The 19001-nt window shown below is 43.7% G+C and overlaps 1 protein-coding gene across 4 annotated transcripts in view; it reads right to left on the minus strand.

Moving 5' to 3' along the window:
* Nucleotides 1–19001, minus strand: part of ERC2 (ELKS/RAB6-interacting/CAST family member 2) — a 2271945-nt gene that overhangs the window by 1064023 nt on the left and 1188921 nt on the right. For 3 of the 4 annotated variants that reach the window (XM_085624647.1, XM_085624646.1, XM_085624648.1), the window contains one exon: nt 13952–14145. In XM_085624647.1, coding sequence (XP_085480773.1) covers nt 13952–14145 — 194 coding nt within the window. Of the gene's footprint in view, nt 1–13951; nt 14146–15027; nt 15058–19001 lie in introns of all 4 variants that reach the window. The other variant, XM_085624645.1, reaches the window with a different exon arrangement.

Raw genomic sequence — 19001 nt, forward strand, 5'->3', positions numbered from 1 at the left:
GCCGCAGAAGAGGGAAGCAATTGTAAAACACAGCAATGCATCAGTTCCTGAGTTTTTGGGGAGGCAATGTGACAGTTCTGCTACATGCAGGAGAAGTGATGCATCTGAGCTGGACTGTAGAGGGAAGTGATAAGGTCGATTTCCCAGGTGATTCTGGTCTGTGGGTGTTGCATCAGAAAAACTTGCCGCACAGGTGCAATGTGTGAGAAAATTTAGGAGCTATGGATGCGGCGTTGATTTCTGTAGCTGCAGACCGGTGATGCGTTCATTCTTTTAGCCGCACAGCAGGCCCAGCATTGGAGTTGGTGTACGGCGGTGTCTTGGGCCGCGGGCAGGTGCTGTGTCAATTTCTTCAGCTGCACAGGGGTGTGTGGTGGTAATTTCTAATGCATGGCAGTGCTGCATTGGAAAATTTAGCCATAAGAAGAGCACAGCATGAGTTTTTAATAGATATCTTCAGTTCTTCATAGGTTTCTGTAGCAGGAAAAACCTCCAGGGGCCCAGAACTGGAATAGGCACCCCCACACAGGTCAGAACTCCCAGCAGCAGAGTTCAAGAAGGCTGTTGGTGAAGTCTTTGTGTCCCTGAGACATCATAACAGGAGGCAAGCACACACAAGCCCTTGGAGATTCTATTCAAGCAGGTTTCACAGCAAAGTCCAGTCTTTGGCATCTCTTTAGCAGAAGCAGCCACTGATGGCCAACCCAGCAAAGCAACACACAGCAAAGGGGTCGTACTCCTCCTTCCAGCTCTTAAGCTCTTATTCCTTGGCAGAGGTTCCTCTTGATTCCAGAAGTAATCTAAAATTATGAGACTTTAGGTCTAATACTTATACCCCTTTTTCCCTTTGAAGTCTTCGTTCAAACGAATGACCTTTAAAACGCGATCGTTACTCCGCGGTACGCTTACATCGCTGTCATTACAACGCAAGTCGTTATAACGACTTGCGCTGGATGGCGCTATACACAAAGGAATAGTATTATTTACTATACCAACACCTTCCCTACTGTTATGTAGGCTGGATTTGGAATAGTAAATCATACTATTCCTAAGTCCAGCGCCCTCCAGCGCATGTCATTGTAATGACTTGCGTTGTAATAACTGCGATGTATTGTACCACGGTGTAACGACCGTGTTGTTATATCACAGATTCCTTTGTTCAGAAAGTCACTAGTTCAGTAACACCAGTTCTGTCTCCTCTGGTCCAGTTTCTCTACAGGAGGTGGAGACAGGATTGTGCAGAGCAGCCACAGCCTATTCAGGTGTCAATGACACCTCCTCCCACCACTCTAGCCCATGATGGCCCATCAGCATATGCATGGTACACCCCAGCTCCGTTTGTGAGAGTGAGGGTGTCCGGAGTGAATGCATAAACAGCCCCTGTCAGTCTAAAACCAGACAGTGAATCTACAGGCAGGAGAGGCATACAGGATGGTTAAATATGAAAACACACACTTTCTAAAAGTGGCATTTTACTAAAAGGTGTGTTATTACATTCTGAGTTCAGAGAGCCCAAACTCCAAATCTCTAGCTGTTCCCAATTGAAAGCTACACTTGTAAAATGTTACAAGGCAGCTCCAATGATAACCTATGGGAGAGCTTGTCCTTGCAATAGTGAAAAACGAAATACACAATATTTCACTATCAGGACATGTAAAACACACCAGTTCATGTCCTACCTTCAACATACACTGCACCCTGCCCATGGGAGTACCTTGGGCCTACCTTATGGCTGGCTTACATGTAAGAAAAGGGAAGGTTAGGGATTGGCAAGTGGGTGCACTTGCCAGGTGAACATGGCAGTTAAAAACTGTAATCACAAGGGAGTGCAGCTCCTTAGGGAAGGGAAGGGGGAAGGAAAGGCCTTTAATGGTATGCCCTCACACACCCCGAAGGATGTCATGCTTCATCATTGGGCCTGCTCCTCGTCGGGCCGGTGCTGCAATGCCCGACGGGCACCCGCGAAGGGGCTCTTTGGCGGAGATCTTTTGGTGATGAAGCCGTAGGGTGAGTGCAGGTGTGTGGGCTAGGTAGTATAGTGAGTTTGAAGGATAAAATAGGTCTAGGGTTGCCCTAACGTATTGTATTTATAATCAAGGGACACTAGCCTAACTAAAAGACTGGGCCCCAACTCGATATGATGGTCGTATAGGGCTAATGTGGTGCATAGGTCGACATGTTTTGTGCCTGGTAGCCCCTAACGGGTCAGGTGGCACTTCATCAGGACCAAAGAAATAAAAGTAGGTACTCTGGCACTATGGCAATACTGGTTGGGAATTGCCAGTCGGTAACCAGATGCGGTAAAGCGCCCCGGGTCAGAGGATCCCGAGGTGAAAGAGCTGACGGGGATGGCAGAGCACTGCTCTGATGCCAGGTCTACAGAGCAACTTGCTTTGATCCTACCCTCACTCCGGGCCCTGTTAAAAACTGTGCACACAGGCACTGCAGTGGCAGGTTTGAGACACATTTAAAAGGATACTTGTTTGGGTGGCACAATCAGTGATGCAGGGCCCCTAGAAGCATTTGATGTACAGGCCAAGGGCACACACAGTGCACTTTACTGGGGACATATCAGTAAATCAAATATGCCATTCATGGATAACCAATCATAATCACATTTTACACGGGCAGCACTTGCACTTTGGGACTGATCAGCAGTGGCAAAGAGCCCAGAAAAAGCATGAACGAAATCCAGCACACCATCAAAAATACAGGAGGTAGAGGTAAAAAGTCAGGGGAAACCAAGCGAAGGATGCCAGGTCTAACATTATGGAAGACTCTTCTTGGAAGAAACCGTTCACAGAGAGTGTAATGAATATTCAATGAGTAAGATTTACTGTTCCTACTCCAAAATAAAGACCATTACGGAATGTGATGGACTTCGGAGGGTCATATTTACTATTCCCACCCCAAAGAAAGCAAAAGCAGGGAAAGTGTTGGACTGTTCAAGGATTAAATTTACTATTTCCACTCAAATCTGAGCAACAGTAGGGAGACAGGAATTTGGAGGGGGTCAAATTTCTATTCCAACTCCAACATAAGGAAAAGCGAAAAAAGTGTTGGACTTTGGAGAGGTTAGATTTACTATTCACACTTAAACATATATACCAGTAGGAAAACTGCCGGACTTTGGTGGTGTTGCATTTACTATTCCCACTTCAACCTATGTAACAGCAGGGAAACTGTTATACTTTGAAATTTAAATCAAATTAAATTAAATTCTAGTAATAACATTTTTCTATTGGAAATAAATTAAAAATATAAAAAAAGGATATTGAAATAATAAAATATATACAAAATTAAATGTCATTAATATTAAATGAATTATTAAATACAACAATTACAACTAAAACGATTAATAAACATAGCCCATTGAGTGGTGGATGGGAGGAGATTACCCTCAAGCTGCCCCCGGGGGCATAACGTCTCTAGATGCCAGGGGGGGGGAAACATAGGGGTGAGGCCTGCCCACCATGGGCGTGATGATGCCCAGCACACCCAGAAAGGCTCAGCAGTCTTTCTTCCCCCTCGGGGGTAGATAGGGCCATTTAACCCCAATTGGCTTAACCGGGGGGCAGAAAGCCCACTAGACCAGAGGGACTGCATTCATGCAGGGTTGTTTTGAGGGAGAGGGACCCCCTTGGGCATGGGCCTGTGCTCTTCCCACCACAGGGCCAATAGATTTTTTTTGCCACCACCTGGGGGATGTATAGGGGCCTTCACTCCCAGAAAACACACTGAACACCAGGAATTTCTAAATGGTGCCAAAACAAACAAAGGGAGGTGGTGGCCTTCTTGGTATTGAACTATACCCCTGCCCCAGAAGGGGGCAGATAGGAAGTTTGTCCCAATTAGGGAGTCCTCCGAAATCTGCCCCCGGGGAGGTTAGAAAGTCCACTGGGCCCCAGTCATTTTGCATATGGGGCAAAAGAATGGGGTGTGGGTGTTGCACTCTGCCATTGGCCATACCCCACCCCAAAAGGGACAAATTGGGGTTGCACCAATTTGCCCCCGGGGCAGAAAGCCCAGTGGATGACAGGAATATTCCTTTTATAAAATAATGGGGTGGGTCTGACCCAGAGTCAGAACCCCGTTCAGAGGGCCGCAGAGCAAGCAATGATTACTGGCACAACCGAGGTGGTTGAGGCCTTTTTCTCCTGATGTGCCAGGACCCACTCTAGTATGAATCCCACTCAACTGGTTCAAGCACTTCCTTCTACACCTAACTCTCAGTTAACATCATAGCATGAGCAGTCAAGGCTCTTTCAGGGTGAAGTGTAGATACAGATGAGTAAACCCGACTCATAACTCAGCGTGCATGAAGCACATACAATAAATCAAAGTCTAGTCAAGTACTTATTTTGTATAAATGAAGTATTTTAATTCTAATTTTACATATGCAAATGTAAACAACATTCAAAAAGCAATAACACAGTCCTCCTTGAGGCAGCCACCCTAGTTTTTGTCAGGCCACCTGCCGGGCTTCCCAGTTCCCATGTAACAGGTGCGCTGTTAATCCCAACTCAAATGGGGTAACATCCAGGGAAAGTAAACTACTAGGCCCTGTTCACGGGGTTTCCCCCCCAATAAAGTGTAGTCACTAAGTGTCAAGTAGGGTTGCAAAAACAAAAGGCGGTATATCACCCAGGGCCTGGCAGGCTCAGTTCTCAACTTATCTGCTTTCGGCCGTGCGAACTCTGGCTGCGATGCAATGTGGTCCTGGCCCAGATCAGCAGAGTCAGGCTGCACGCATTCAAATGTCCACCTCCAGCAGGCACTGGCTCTCTTCTGAGCTGCGCTTACCAGTGTCCTGGCGATCAGAGTTTCGCAGGCTCAAGCCACACGAAGTAAGTCTTTTCTTCCTTACTTCCATCAGGGCTCCGATGGTGACTCCTCTGTCCTCAGACCTCCTCGAATACAAAGCATCCCGCTTCTTAGTTGTTGCATCAGTTTTGGGTCACCGGTATAATGGACCTAGACCGCCGACCTCATCGCTTTGATCGGTCCCTTTTGGCATATATTGGTGCTCCAACGAATCTCACTGTCCGGTCACACTAGCCTCAGTTTGCCTCTTCCACTGCCCCCCCCCCCCGGCATACAGGATGGCTGCAACTTCCTGAACAGTGGTGACAGCCCGTACGATGCAATAAAGTATCTAGGCGTACAGCGGCCACTCCTGGCATACGGAGTCACGTGCTTCCACAACGCTACACATGGGCAATGGTCCATTCGATGCACCACTGTCCTTGGTGCACAGAAGGCCGTGCTGGCTTACGGGGGTCACCAAACAAAGAGGCACAGCTCCTCACACCTCACTCAGGATACCCATGCATCTGAGCTTCTCTCAGGATCTCTCTTCCCCCTACAAGCTTGTCTCCCTCAAAGGCACACTGGTCTCAGTGAGCAGGTAAGTAACTGGTGATCCAGACTCCAGGGCAGGTGGTCTTGGTTTCCCTGAGCGATGTACCCCCACCTAGCAGGGAGACAAGCTGGCTAGGCCCCTGGTCCTCGTCTCAGGCAGAAGTCTTGCAGAGCTTCCTCTCCTCACACAGCCCAGCTGGCTGCTTGGCAGAAGACAAAGTATGGTATCTACTTAGAGTTCTTTTCCAGACACAAAATTGATTTAGGGGTGCCGTTCGGAGGCAGGTGTTTGACCACGAACTTTGGAAGCCGCACGGCGGAGCCTTGTGGCGGTGAATGCGGGTTGCTGACTGTTTTGGGAGCATCTGTGAACGGAGCCGGGACTGCGAGTACCAGCGGCCCCTCTGCTGACACACATTGGCCGCAGCTGTTGACTCTTCCCGGCCCCTCCCCCCTTTTTTTCTACTATAACTAACATCACAGTCACGCGTACGCGGGACGCGTCCGGGGCGTGTCCCGGGCAAAGCCCGGGCCAAGGGAGGGCCCGTTTAAGCCCGTTCAAGCACAGTCAAGACCGGACCGGGCCACCCCTCTGTCATCCCAAATTCCCCTTGCCGTACTGAGTATCGAGGAGGATTGTAAGTATTGTCATTTTTGCTGCTTGACTAACGTAGTATGGCTGCATCATCAACCAGAAGCAGGACTGCACTAACAGGAACTTTGGACAACTTCATTACAAGAGCAAATTCCGTAATTGATCAGGGGATAATACTAATGGAAAGAAGAGTCTCCCAAGATTTAGCTTTTGCAAAAAGATCCTCTATGGGTCATATCGCCAATGCTCGCACTCCGGATGCTCTTAGGAGAGGAATGTTAGACAATGGCCCCTCATGTAGTGATAATGTACCTTGTAGCATAGATCCACCGCAGTCTCTTTTACCTGAGCAAGCTCTAGATTCTACTCTAGCTTTAACAATGCTAAGCTCACCTGAGAGATTGAGTCTCCCCCAGCTGCGAGGAAGACGTGAGGGAGCGATGCCAAAAAGAAAAATGAATATGGCCCCTAGGGCGGGGGCAAAAAAGCTAAACTTGCCAAAGCTCATACGGGTAGCCAGATGACAAGTAATTCAACTACAACAGCTCCACCTGTTGCTGCTTTAGTTCAAGCCCCACCTACACCCTCAGAAATTGGGCTAGCAACTTCTATCAGCAGTGACACTCCACTAGAGACACATGACACCCCAGTAGAGACATATGCCACTGTAAGTGCTCTTTTGAGTGCTATTATCAAGCCCCTGGAATTGAGATTGTCTCGTATCGAGCAACAGCTTTTGCGGATGGAACAGGTGGCCCTGGATATACAGAGCAAGCTAAAGGTAGACACATCTAATCCATGTCCTGCTCCAGCCGAAAATGGGCGCTCCCAGCCTGACCTAGCTTTAACTTATAACACCACGCCTGTTCCTCCAACAATACCAATAGCAACAAGTGCAACTACTACGCTAACTACACCATTGCGGAGGGGGGATGCCAATGTAGATAAAGGGAAGGGTGGTCAGATGGAGAGCAAGGGTTATCCTCCCAAGGAACGCATTATAGATTTGCCACCTGAATGTAGCCCTTATGTGGCAATTTTGGTTGGAGTCCCTGAGCTCCCAAATTTAACCATAGAACCATACCCTTCTCTTAAAAACAAAGTAATAGATTGGCTCAATAAAAATCGACCACTTCCCCCCCGTATTACTAGTGAAATCCTCATGGCACGTAGAGTATCGTGGGTGGGTCATGGTCCTAAAACTAGCAGGGGCGATTGTATCTTAGTAAATTTTAAAGATCCCCGAACTGCTGAATATATCTGCAATTGGAGGTATCAGGACCAGGGAGCATTGATCCAAACTTACCCGCTGTCTTACTTTTACCCACCGACTCGCTGGAACGCTATGGAGAATGGGTGGACATTAGTACAACACAGAGGAGGAGTTAGGTCATTAAGGGCTCCATATGATCATCCGCCAGCACCTCCCAAAATATCGATTCAAAACAGATATATCTGTTTGGACCAAGTGGATTGACTTGGTCGGGTAATGGGTGATGCCCAAATTCAGAACAATAGCAAAAGTTGGGCTGTTGGTGAGGCTGAGTGCCCGTCAAGAATAGATGGGACATTAACCACTGATATAGAGAACCATACACCCACCGCGGAACTCCCCCTTGAACTCCAAGAGGTTATATCTGATGCCAGGCGCCTAGAAGCCCAAGAGGTCATAGAGCAGCACCTGTGTGAAAGCACCGTTACAAACAGGAGTGACTGTAACCCCAGGGCAACCACGAATATTGAATCCCTGGTAATCGCGTCCTGGAATGTTGCGGGGCTACATAGTAAAATAGCGAGTGATGACTGGGGCACGTTCATTGATGGAATGGACATATGTCTATTCCAGGAGACATGGGCGAGAACAGAGGAAAGGAGAATGGGATTTGCGGGTTTTCATATACCTGCACGATGGGGGGGCAAGGGACGACCATCTGGGGGCCTTACCACATGGGTGGCAACTCATCTGGGTTGCACAGCTGAGTCTGTTTGTACCCACTCGGACGATATACAGTGTGTAATCCTGAAATGGCCTAATAGCTTTAAGCTGGCTGCTGTGAATGTCTACTCGAGACCTGTCAGTCTAGCTAGTGAGTCTACTACGGTTGACGAACTATCAAATTTTCTGTATTCCATCCCAACGGATGTGTTCCTACTAGTAGCAGGAGATTTTAATTGTCACTATGAACCCTTACCGGGGATGGATCATGGTGCACTTGCAACTGAGGATGATTACTGGTCCATTCCGCAAATTCAATCTCCACACACTAGGTCTTGGTCCCCCTTAGAGGTCCAAATAACGGCCCTTACACTAAGTCACTCAATTAGGGCCTGTAACGGACGCACCTATTCAGATACACCTTCTAGGTGCACATACAATAAAAAGGGCCACGAATCACGTTTAGACTACATCATGGTTCGGACACAGTTGTGGTCAAAGGTTATCGACCTCGAGGTCATTGAAAGGGATGACAGTGATCACAATCTGCTGAGGCTGAAGCTGGTTTTTCTGGTCACACAACCGAAGGAATTAGGACCCAGAGATGTTCGAGCAGATAGGTTAGTCCTAACGAATGATCGGCGCAGGGTCAAGTGGGATAAGGTGGAGGCGTCCTCTGAGGACCTGGCAAGATTGTATAATTCAATCTTGCCGTGTTTTATTGAACTAGATGTTCTAACATCTCAACAACCTCCTCCTGATTTTAATATCAAATTGCAGGCCCTGCATACCAACCTTGTTAGTACCTCGTTTGATGTGTTTAATCCAGTAGTAACTAAGAGAAAGAATAGGATTCCTCTCTCCTCCTGGTTTAATGATGCTTGTCGCCTGGCAAAAAAAGAGTTGATTCGGGCTGTAAAATATGGCAATGACAAGATCCTTATCGCCGCCAAGAGAACACACTATAAAGCTATGTTGAAGCTGGCCAAACAGGACTGGGACTATGCAAAATGGACCGATCTGTCCTGTGCTTTAGAACAGAAAGATGCCCGTAAATTTTGGTCTATAATTAACACAGGGGGATCCCAAACCTGCAACCGAACCTAATATAGAGGCTAACATTTGGGAAGACCACTTTAGAGCCCTGTACGCTATTGAAGTTGATATGGATTCACATCCGGTCTTACCAACATCGAATGATCCCTACGACTTTATAGAGTTTTCGCTTGAGGAAGTTGTTAATGCCATCTCGAAAATTCCATCCAGTAAGGCCCCAGGGCTAGACAAACTGCCGGGAGACCTCTTTAAACATCAAATGGAGATCTGGGGACCATATCTATGTATTTTATTTAATGCAATCTTGAGAGGAATGAATGTGCCCTGCACCTGGTTGGGTGCTGAAATCGTTCCCATTTTCAAGAAGGGTTCCCCTCTGTTACCGGCAAATTATAGGCCCATTAGCCTCATAGATGTCCCGCAAAAATTTTTTGCACGGCTCATCCTTGAACGACTGCAGGACTGGAGGGAGGAGCACGCTATACTGAGCCATTACCAAGCGGGGTTTAGGAGGAACACCTCTACCATGGATAAAATCTTTCGCCTGTTATTACTATTCTGGAAAACAGCAAAGATTGAGGGTGGCAGCCTCTACATGGTATTCGTGGACCTCCGCTCCGCTTTTGATCTAGTACCCCGAGGAAAACTTTGGGCTGTGCTGGTCAGCCTGGGGGTGCCACTACCAATCCTGGCAATACTGATTAAGTTGCATGAGGGCAATTTTGCCCAGGTGCGTCATGGGAAGAATGGGGCTTTAACTTCTAAGTTCCCCATTGGCAGAGGGGTGAGGCAGGGGTGCGTTCTAGCACCTACCCTGTTCTGCCTATACGTTAATGGTGTGATTTCCCATCTCAATAGTGCCCTTAATAATGATGCCCCAATTTTGGCAGGTAGCAGGGTGCCAGCAATTATGTTCGCGGATGACACTCTGCTACTTTCTAAATCACCAATGGGAATCCAGCGTGTGCTCGACAGTTTCGAGGACTTTTGTAGAGGTCGTGGCCTGGAAATCAATGTGAATAAAACAAAGTATATGGTTTTTAATCCCTCACCTTCCACACGGCCGAACCCAAAATTAGATTCATCAAATTTGGAAAGGGTAAAAACCTTTGATTATCTAGGAGTAACTCTAAGTGAAAATCTTTCATGGGCTCCACAAATAGCCAAAGCGCAGCTGAAACTAGCTCAGTATGCAGGGGGTATTCTTAGGTTTTCTAATACGTCTACATATAAACCTATTAAACCCCCGCTTGAAGTATATAAGAGCCAGGCCAGGGCAGCAATCTTATATGGAGCGGAACTTTGGGGGCATTCAACAGGGTTGGAACTCCTTAAAATTGAAAATAAGTTCATCAGACAGCTATTATCACTTCCACAAAGTACCCCGCTGCATCCTTTAAGGATGGATCTGGATCTGAGGCCGATGGATGATGAACTAGCTCTGAAGCCCCTTAGGTACTGGCACAGGTTGTGGACTACGCCGGAATTATTGCATTATAGACTAGAGCTGAAGGAAATTTTGGCTAGCAATAGTGTACTAAAAATCCCTTGGTTTATGTTTATAAAATCCCAGTGTATCAAACTTGGGCTAGGTGACATGTGGTATGAACCGGAAACAAGCTGCAAGGTGATCTCACGGAAGATGCTTACTAAGATCTACGTGGCTGAGCAACTAAACAGAGTGCAGACTGCCCCTAAGAATGGAGTTTTAACTAAATCTTTTTTAAGTGTCAAGGATTTTTATCAATTTGAGAATTTTATGGATATTATCTATCCTATAGCATCAAGAAAATTATATCTTCAATGGAGATACGGCACTTTACCCCTGAGAGCTTTCACCAGCAGTTGGGCACCAACCTCTACTGAGGCCTGCCCTGGCTGTAGCTGTGGATAAAGAGGATGAGCTCCATGTATTACTTTTTTGCCCTGCATACTCAAAAGCTAGGAAGCATTGGATAGTGCCTATCTGTAAAAACATGGGTTTTCGGCAATGTAGCCATGCTTTTAGAATTCTTAAAACAGACACATCTGAATGTATAGTTTTTGCAGTTTCTAAATTTCTTTTAGCAATGTGGAATAGAAGAAGGGGACTGATCATCACTTAATGTATTGTTATGACTTATTTTATTCTGTGCCAGGTCTGTCTGTGTATATATTTATTTTTTGTACTTTTTAAGGCAAACCGCCGAAATAAAGATATCTTGATGATGATGATTTAGGGTCTGGACCAATGACGTTTAAAGTTTTGGTTATGCTTCATTGAAATGGACATATCTCCCCATTCTTCAGGCAGGACCAAAAGCTGATCAACCCACAACAAGATTCCTGGGAGTGACCAGAGTTCACATCTGGATGTCAGCCACAGTGATCTGTGCATCAAAGATTAATCCTGGGCCCTGAGCCCTACCCTTTAAGATTCTCTTAACAGACCCCATCTCCCTCTTCCTGACAGCCCCCATCTCCCTCTTCCTGAGATATGCCTAGACCCTTTCCTTGTGATCTGTTACTGAATCAAAGAACCTTTTGAAATGCACAGGGAGAGCCTGGCTCCCTCTCACCCAGTGCTTGTCGTACAGAGCTTACAGGAATGCATCAATATGCAATTCTGTCTGGGGGAGATTTCTCTACTCCTCATGTTTTCAGCAGGCAGGCCTGGTCTTCCAAAAATGAACTCAAGATCCTCCTCGTAATGTACCAATGCAGGCATTTCTGAATTCAGCATTTGCTTGCAGCACACTCCATTGTCTAGTATTGTTGTGCCCATGTACCATTCTACCACCAGCATTTCCACATGCAGAACAGACACCAGGTCTGCGCACACTGTTTAATACTACATTCTCTCTGTACTGCACCAGAGTATATCACTTTAAACACCCTATGTCACTGACCCACGCTGCACCTTCTGTGTAGTGTATGTCTTGCATGCTCACATGCACTCCGCATATGTTTTTACTACGCACGTACTTCTACATCAACCTGATGTCAGCCAAGGATGAGTTAAACACACAGCAGCAGAACTTTTAGAAAGGTGAGCAAGTCTGCAGGCCTCACTCAATGACTCAGGGTAAAAAGGACCTAGTCACTACTATCATTACACGGTATGCTGCCACCACCGCACTTGTGCCGTTTATCTATTGGTGAAGGCAGTGGCTTTCTGTGAGTGTAGCGCCTTAGAGACCCCTCCTGGTCCAACAAGACAGCAATCCGTGACACAGGCCTATATCATGGCACACACGCATGATCAGTGTTCGCCTACGACAAAAAAACCTGCATTAGGGATCCAGACAACAGTACAGTCAGGCACTCAGGGCAGGCGTGCACATCTTTACCATGAAGAGGACTTTTCTGTCCCAACACCCAGCAATTTAGGGGTTACGTGTGATGCATAGGGATGTCAGTTAATCTGGCATCTTTCAAATGGGGCTACTTGTGTCAGCTAACTTCCTACCCCCTTTGGGACTGTGGCTTTCCTTGGGACTTAGATTCCTTTCACAAAAGGCCCTGTCTAATGCAGTGCCTGACACAATCCGGGTAATGGCACACGTAACACATGCAACCTATGCAGGTATACTCGCTGTTTTTATGGAATAAACAACAATTTGTTGACCCCCATTGAGGTTAACTATTATCCCACAGGGGAGATGGAAGGAGCAATCCCATGCTGTCAAACATTTGTCAATGTACGAATGTCACCTGTACCTAGCGTCATCTGGCAGGGGTAGTTGCTGTTACTATACCTAGCATCCTCCAGCAGGAGCTATAACCTAGTGCGTAGGTTAGATTGTCAGGAGACAGCTACAACCAGCAGAAGAGTGAGCCTGAACCTAACCGTTAAAAAGCCAATGTGATGGGTAAGCATAACGAAGTGGTAATATTGGAAATCTCTGGTGTATTCTTACTGGAGAATCAAGTTAGATGTTGAACCCAAATGAGAAGAATGCGAAGATAGAGAAGGAAGCATGTAGCACCATCAGGAGGAGTATTGTGTGCTGGCAAGGCCACTAGCTGCAGCATAACCTGGAAGTAGTGGGAGGTAGAGATAGCAGGGAGACTCTCTCTTACGGCACTGCTCTTGTATGTCACCACCTTCAGAGTAAATGAAACTCAGGAGGTAGTGATGCTGGATGAGCAGGATGGTGCCTAGCACTGGGGAGCGCAGCGCCCCTGCAGTCTTGCACCATGTGTGCTGCAAGTAAGGGCAGTTTACAGCAGTTGTGTTTTTCACACCCTCTCAGTCAGTGGGGGTGCAATATTTTATTCTGCAGGCAATGCATATATGAGAAAAAGAAAGTGTGATGGAAGAGTGCAATGTTAGCAGTAAAATAGTCCCTCATGGACTGCAATAGAACGATTGCCTAGAAGGTAGAATTATACACCCCGAGACCAAACACATGATAATGAGAGTAAAATATTTTTCTGGGCTGATCCAAGTTATGATTGATAATGGCTCAAAAGAATGGGTGAAGGGTGATCACACCAAGAAGTCAGAGATTAAACAAAACTGACCAAAGCCCACTGTATGCATATTGCAAGCAATAGGTCATAAATCAAATGCACAGTCAAGCCGGATCTAAAAATGCCTTCAATTTACAGAGGAGCTGAATAGTGTGAAAAAGTACAGTCAAGCCGGATCTAAAAAATGGCTTTAATTTACAGAGGAGGTGAATAGTGTAAAACAAGGCACAGTTATACTTGTGAAAAGCTAAAAACTGGAATGCAATTGTTAGTCCAAACCTGAAACATGGCTAATATGTGGCCATGATTAACCAATAAAAAACGATGTAACCGAGAATGGGTGGTAACATTAACGTGTTCAACGAATGGAGATAAACCTTTCATATTAACGTTTGATGTCAAGTATTTTTTATTAGGTGGAAATTTGTTGGTTCCTTTTTTGCAGAAAGATTTGGCTATCAAGAATAAGCAATGTTTAACACACTATAAAGGTTAAAAAAAATCGGATACGCAAATTATAATTATTACAAAACAAAACGTCAAATTACCTTTCAAGCTCTGCAATTTGTTTATCTTTGTCATTCTTCTCCTTCTCGACTTCCTCAAGGATTCCTCGGAGTCTGTTGACTTCAGCCTGAGTTTTGTTACATTCTTCTCTGTAGTAAGACACGTCATTGTCCAGCTTCTTCAGTCTGTCTGAAAGCTCTGGGTTCATCCTAGCTACTTCCTCTGCTTCGTGAGCCTTCAATGTTAAATTTAAAGAAATGCACCTTTAACTGAATGCTGGGAAGAGAGATGTGTCTCAAAGTCAAATCATGGAATGAGGAACAAGGACTATGGGTAGTCTGTCAGCTTTTGCATATGATAAATTGACGAACGTATACATAGATGTAAAGTTCACCTTATAAGTTTCAATTGTGACAATAGCCAGTACACAGTCTCTAGTTATTAAATTGTACTTTACATTGAAAAGAAGTGTATGTTGTCGCAGCTAATGCCATTAGTACAGGCAGCGGAGGACAATGGCCTGTCCCAGATGTAGACACTGACCTTTAAATCATTAAGTCATATGCATTTAGTCCAGACTTATATAGAAGCCAGATAGTTGTTTCATTTGCTAGTAGTTTCAGTTTATTTCTGTCTTTATTTCGATTAACAAAGAATCATAAAAGACAACGTGCTTCAAACATTTGCTAGTAACTCTAGGGGCATTCTTCAAATGTGTACTGCATTATACATAGGTGGTTCGGCAATAAACACCCACCTGTGCGGGTGTGAAATACAAATAAATAATGCATTGTGTGTATTTCTTGTTGGACGTACTCTTTTTTTATTTTTTATTTATGTATTCTACCAGAAATTGTCTGATTTAAGCTGATGATTAGACCCACACTCTTTGCTTTCCAATGCCATGAATCTCAGAGAAACACAGGTATGAGCAAGAACAATCATAACCAACCAGGTAAAACATGCACAGGTAAGTGACATTCTCACAGACAATGGACTACAGTATGAAAACAACACCAGAAACACCCAAGAACAAGCAGGAGCTGAAGTGCTGTAATACTGAACGTAAATGTTGACAGAGAGGTGGAAACAAAGGACAGCACAATATTCATCCTACCCCAGGCTTTCCATTTTCACCAACTGTCATCTTGAAAGAGCAAGCAAGAGAAAACACGGCAGGCAAGCAAAGAAACAAATTTGATCAGAAACATGCATGATGGTAAAAATAATAATACCAAAACTGTCGTTAGAAGGTTGGAATTCTTTGCATTAATTAAACAGAAAAAAACATGTAAGCGAGTTATTGGACTGAAAGTCCATCACAATCAAATATTTTAAGCGAATACGTTAACTGATCAGGTAACATTATTTTTTTAGAAAATATATCTCTAGTATATTAATGTTAACATGTAACACCGGTTTTATCCTAAAACAATATTTGGCCCTGAGCATCACATATTGAAATGGAAAGCTGCATATAGGAACTACATATACAATGTGCAGTATATTTCCAATTTATTAAACGTGTACTAGTGCAAACAGTACCACTGTTTCTGCATTCACTTATTACTTATTCACACTTTTGCTAAATAGTGTGCAGCAATACCACTGCTTTTGAGCTTGGACCACTATGTTCACACTTTTGTCAAAGACTGCACAGAGAACTATGTGCCCACTGTACCACATACTTCTTTAAAGTTAATATAATAACGCATACAAACTATTCAACCCGAGTTAAATACGGATAAGTGGTATACCGAGAGGAAATATCACATATCACTTCTTCCAAAATGCATACAACTGATGCAGGCATATTTCCATACAATATTGTATTTACATACGGAAATGTCCAGCCTGCTTAACTATGCTATCTTGACACCTGTTCTGCGTATTGACCCTTTTCTCACTTCAATCATTACAGGGATTTATGAATGAGAGAATCTGTGGTTTTACATGGTCATTCGAATTGAAAGCGACGTGAAAAGTGACTAGTGCAGTAATATTGCTCCTGCTTATAGGATTTTTGTAACTACTGGTCAAACAAGTGGAACACTAATTTTAAAGCTGATGAAATCAAAGTGACACTTTTTGAAACATTATGGTCTCAATGCAAAGTTGTTAATGGCATTCCGGTGAAAGTCATTTGTGATAAAAGAGATTGTGCGACAAAATCAACATTAAAGTGCGAAGCTTTCTCATACTCTATTCACTTTACAGATGGCCAGCGCATGCATTCAATATAAATGCGACGAAAATTCACACTCTCCCTTGATGAAAATTCCAGCTGGCCAGTTAAAAATTGCTTCTAGAAGATCCAGTTGCAGGTATAATAGTTGTTTTTCAGACATGTAAATAAGTTCTAAATGTATAATTACAGTTGCAAAATGCTCGCTGATTATTGATGTCTAATCGAAATTATTGGTTTCCATCAGCATATTTAACAATTTGATTTTCACTTGCTTTTACCCCACTGGACACAGATAGTTCAAGTACTTAAACCCATGTGGCACAACTGGATTGAGTAGAAACCTTGTGTAACTGGCCAACTCAAATTCCCACAAAGGTGGAGGGACAATTTACAAACATTTATTAGGTCTGCTGAGTTAATGATTTAGAACAATGTACTTTGTTGTATATTCCATGGTTCTAACTGTGAACACCTTTCCTTCCAAAGGCTGCCTGGCTGAAAATTCTGCTATTTATACAAAGATTTAGACCTAGAACCTAATAAATAGTATATATGTACAGCTTCTGCATGTAACATGCTATTAATTATCATTAGTGACTCTGAGAAGGACCAAGACTCAAGAGAAATAAATCTCAGTGAAGTTATGATGCTCCTCCATTTTCTTAAAAATGGTAAACAAATAGCATATTGAATAGCATATTGATCTTGATGCATCTGCAGAAATGGTTTCCACCACATGTTTATTATTGTACAGAAGTTATCATTAACTGCAATTATTCATAACAAGAGCAAAAGATGCTAGATATGTGTAGTGAGATCAAATTTAGTAAACATAACTTGTGAATACTGGTCATGTTGTTTTGTAATATGAAGTCTGTGAGTCAGCAGGGTTTTCACAAGTTAATTAAGATGTACTGTATTAAAAATGCATATCAATCTACATTTCTTAACCTATATTTAAGTATGAAATATGTTTCAGTAACATAATAGCACTTGGGTAAATTATAAGAAGCATTGCAGGAAGAAATAGAAAACTTTACATTTCCACTTTCTGTTTTACAGATCAGGCCCCGTTTAAATGTATTATATTGTGGTTCCTGTACCACAAACATTCATTGAGAAACCCAGGGTAGGCAAATAACCAAAATGAACAAAAACTATGCAGCTTAATTTGAACAGTCTTCAAGCACTCAGATGAGAAATGATTGTGCTATAAAAGTTTTCGCATATTGAAAAACAAGAATAAGGAACTGCTTTTCAAATATTTTAAGTACAAATTTTACTACAGAAGGTTATGATTTAAGGCATACAAAAAATGCATATGCATTTATGAGAATCATTATTTCAAATTGAGGGAAGAAACTACCAATTGGAATAGCCTCTTGTAAGGTAATTGAAAAGCAAGTACAACAAGTGTCCCGGTATAACATATTAGCCCCTAGACATTTGGTGCTTTGCAGCCTTTAGCAATCTAAACGTGCTGTAACACGGAAACGTTTCCATGCTGCATGCTGGATTTGATGGAACTCATTTCTAGGTTAAGAATTGCCATCTTGCTTAAAATATGTGAGCATGTAAGGGCAGCAGGTTCCATCTTTAAGAGCCATGTGAGCCCATTTGGTATTGATTGGCATTTCTGGCTCATGTGTGTTAGTTATTCAGGCTTCTAAATGACCTTATGCTTGAACATGCGTTTATGGAGTGGCTTTCCATGAAACTAGTGCCATGTTTGGTTGATACTATTTGTGGGGCTGCTTGTGATGTTTAACTGCTCTCACCCTTGCTTGGGAAAAGTTCTATGATTCACATTTCCTTTGCATGTCCTTGCTGCATACTATCCTAGGTTTTTCCTTGTCAAGTTTTGTTTAATCCTATCCATGTACTGTATGCTACTGTGGTTATAAAAGTAGTTCCATACTTTGCTAAAGATGCAGATGAGAGCAGTTGCTGGTGACAATACTACCTCTACCCTTTGAGGATTTGGTGATGAGCTGTATTACTCATTGGAAGGTATGTCCTTCACACACCCCACATTTGCCCCATCTTGCTGAATTAACCCTGTACACGATCCCTCTACTGTTTATTTGCAAATTGTTTTCGAACTTTACACTATTGCATGCATCCATGTCTCATGGGCAAACATTACAACCACTCACTGAGATATTTAGTGAGTTCTCATGTTCTGCAGATTAGCTTTCTATTTATATGTGCGGTTCATAAAATTGTTTGATGAAATATTTCCAAAGATTGCCTAAGCAGAAACTTATTTGTAGATCTGTATCCATTAACAGTATCCTCTTTAACTCTATCTGTTGCAGAGCCAGTACTTAATTTTTGTTAATGAGTTTTATTGTTTTTCCAAAGTGGCTTCAGCTGTACCTTTTTCTTGATAACCACCTCTGAAGAGCAACTCCATTCAACTACAATATCAAGATCCTAGATGACATCCTGCTATGGGGGAAGCAATCATTCAGTGGTCCATTTTCTATTAAGAGAACAGTGTTTTCCCCCCAAATAAACACCGTAATTTATTCTAATGTCCATAACAACCATTGTATGTTTGTAAGAACCTTTTTCTGTTAACTATCCTCTTAGTTACCAGCTGAGGAACTCATTTTTGTTTGTTTAAACTTTGCATTTCATTTGTACCCCATCTTTGTAGCTTTGAACACAAGCAACCCAAGATCGGGTTAACCCTTATTGATGAGCCCTAATCAAGCTGAAACTGGACTTGGGTTGCTTGTTTTCTGGTGCAGGGAGGGGCTTGACTGGGTGTTCAGGCTGCACTGTTCCTATTGGCGCAGGGTCAAGACTGATTTACATATGGCTGGTTCCAAACTGAGGGGGCATTCTGGGAGAAAAATTATGGACTAGGATGAGACCTGAGCAATTGCCAATTGCTG

The sequence above is a fragment of the Triturus cristatus genome, chromosome 9 (genome assembly GCF_964204655.1).
Source record: "Triturus cristatus chromosome 9, aTriCri1.1, whole genome shotgun sequence".
Lineage (NCBI taxonomy): Eukaryota > Metazoa > Chordata > Amphibia > Caudata > Salamandridae > Triturus > Triturus cristatus.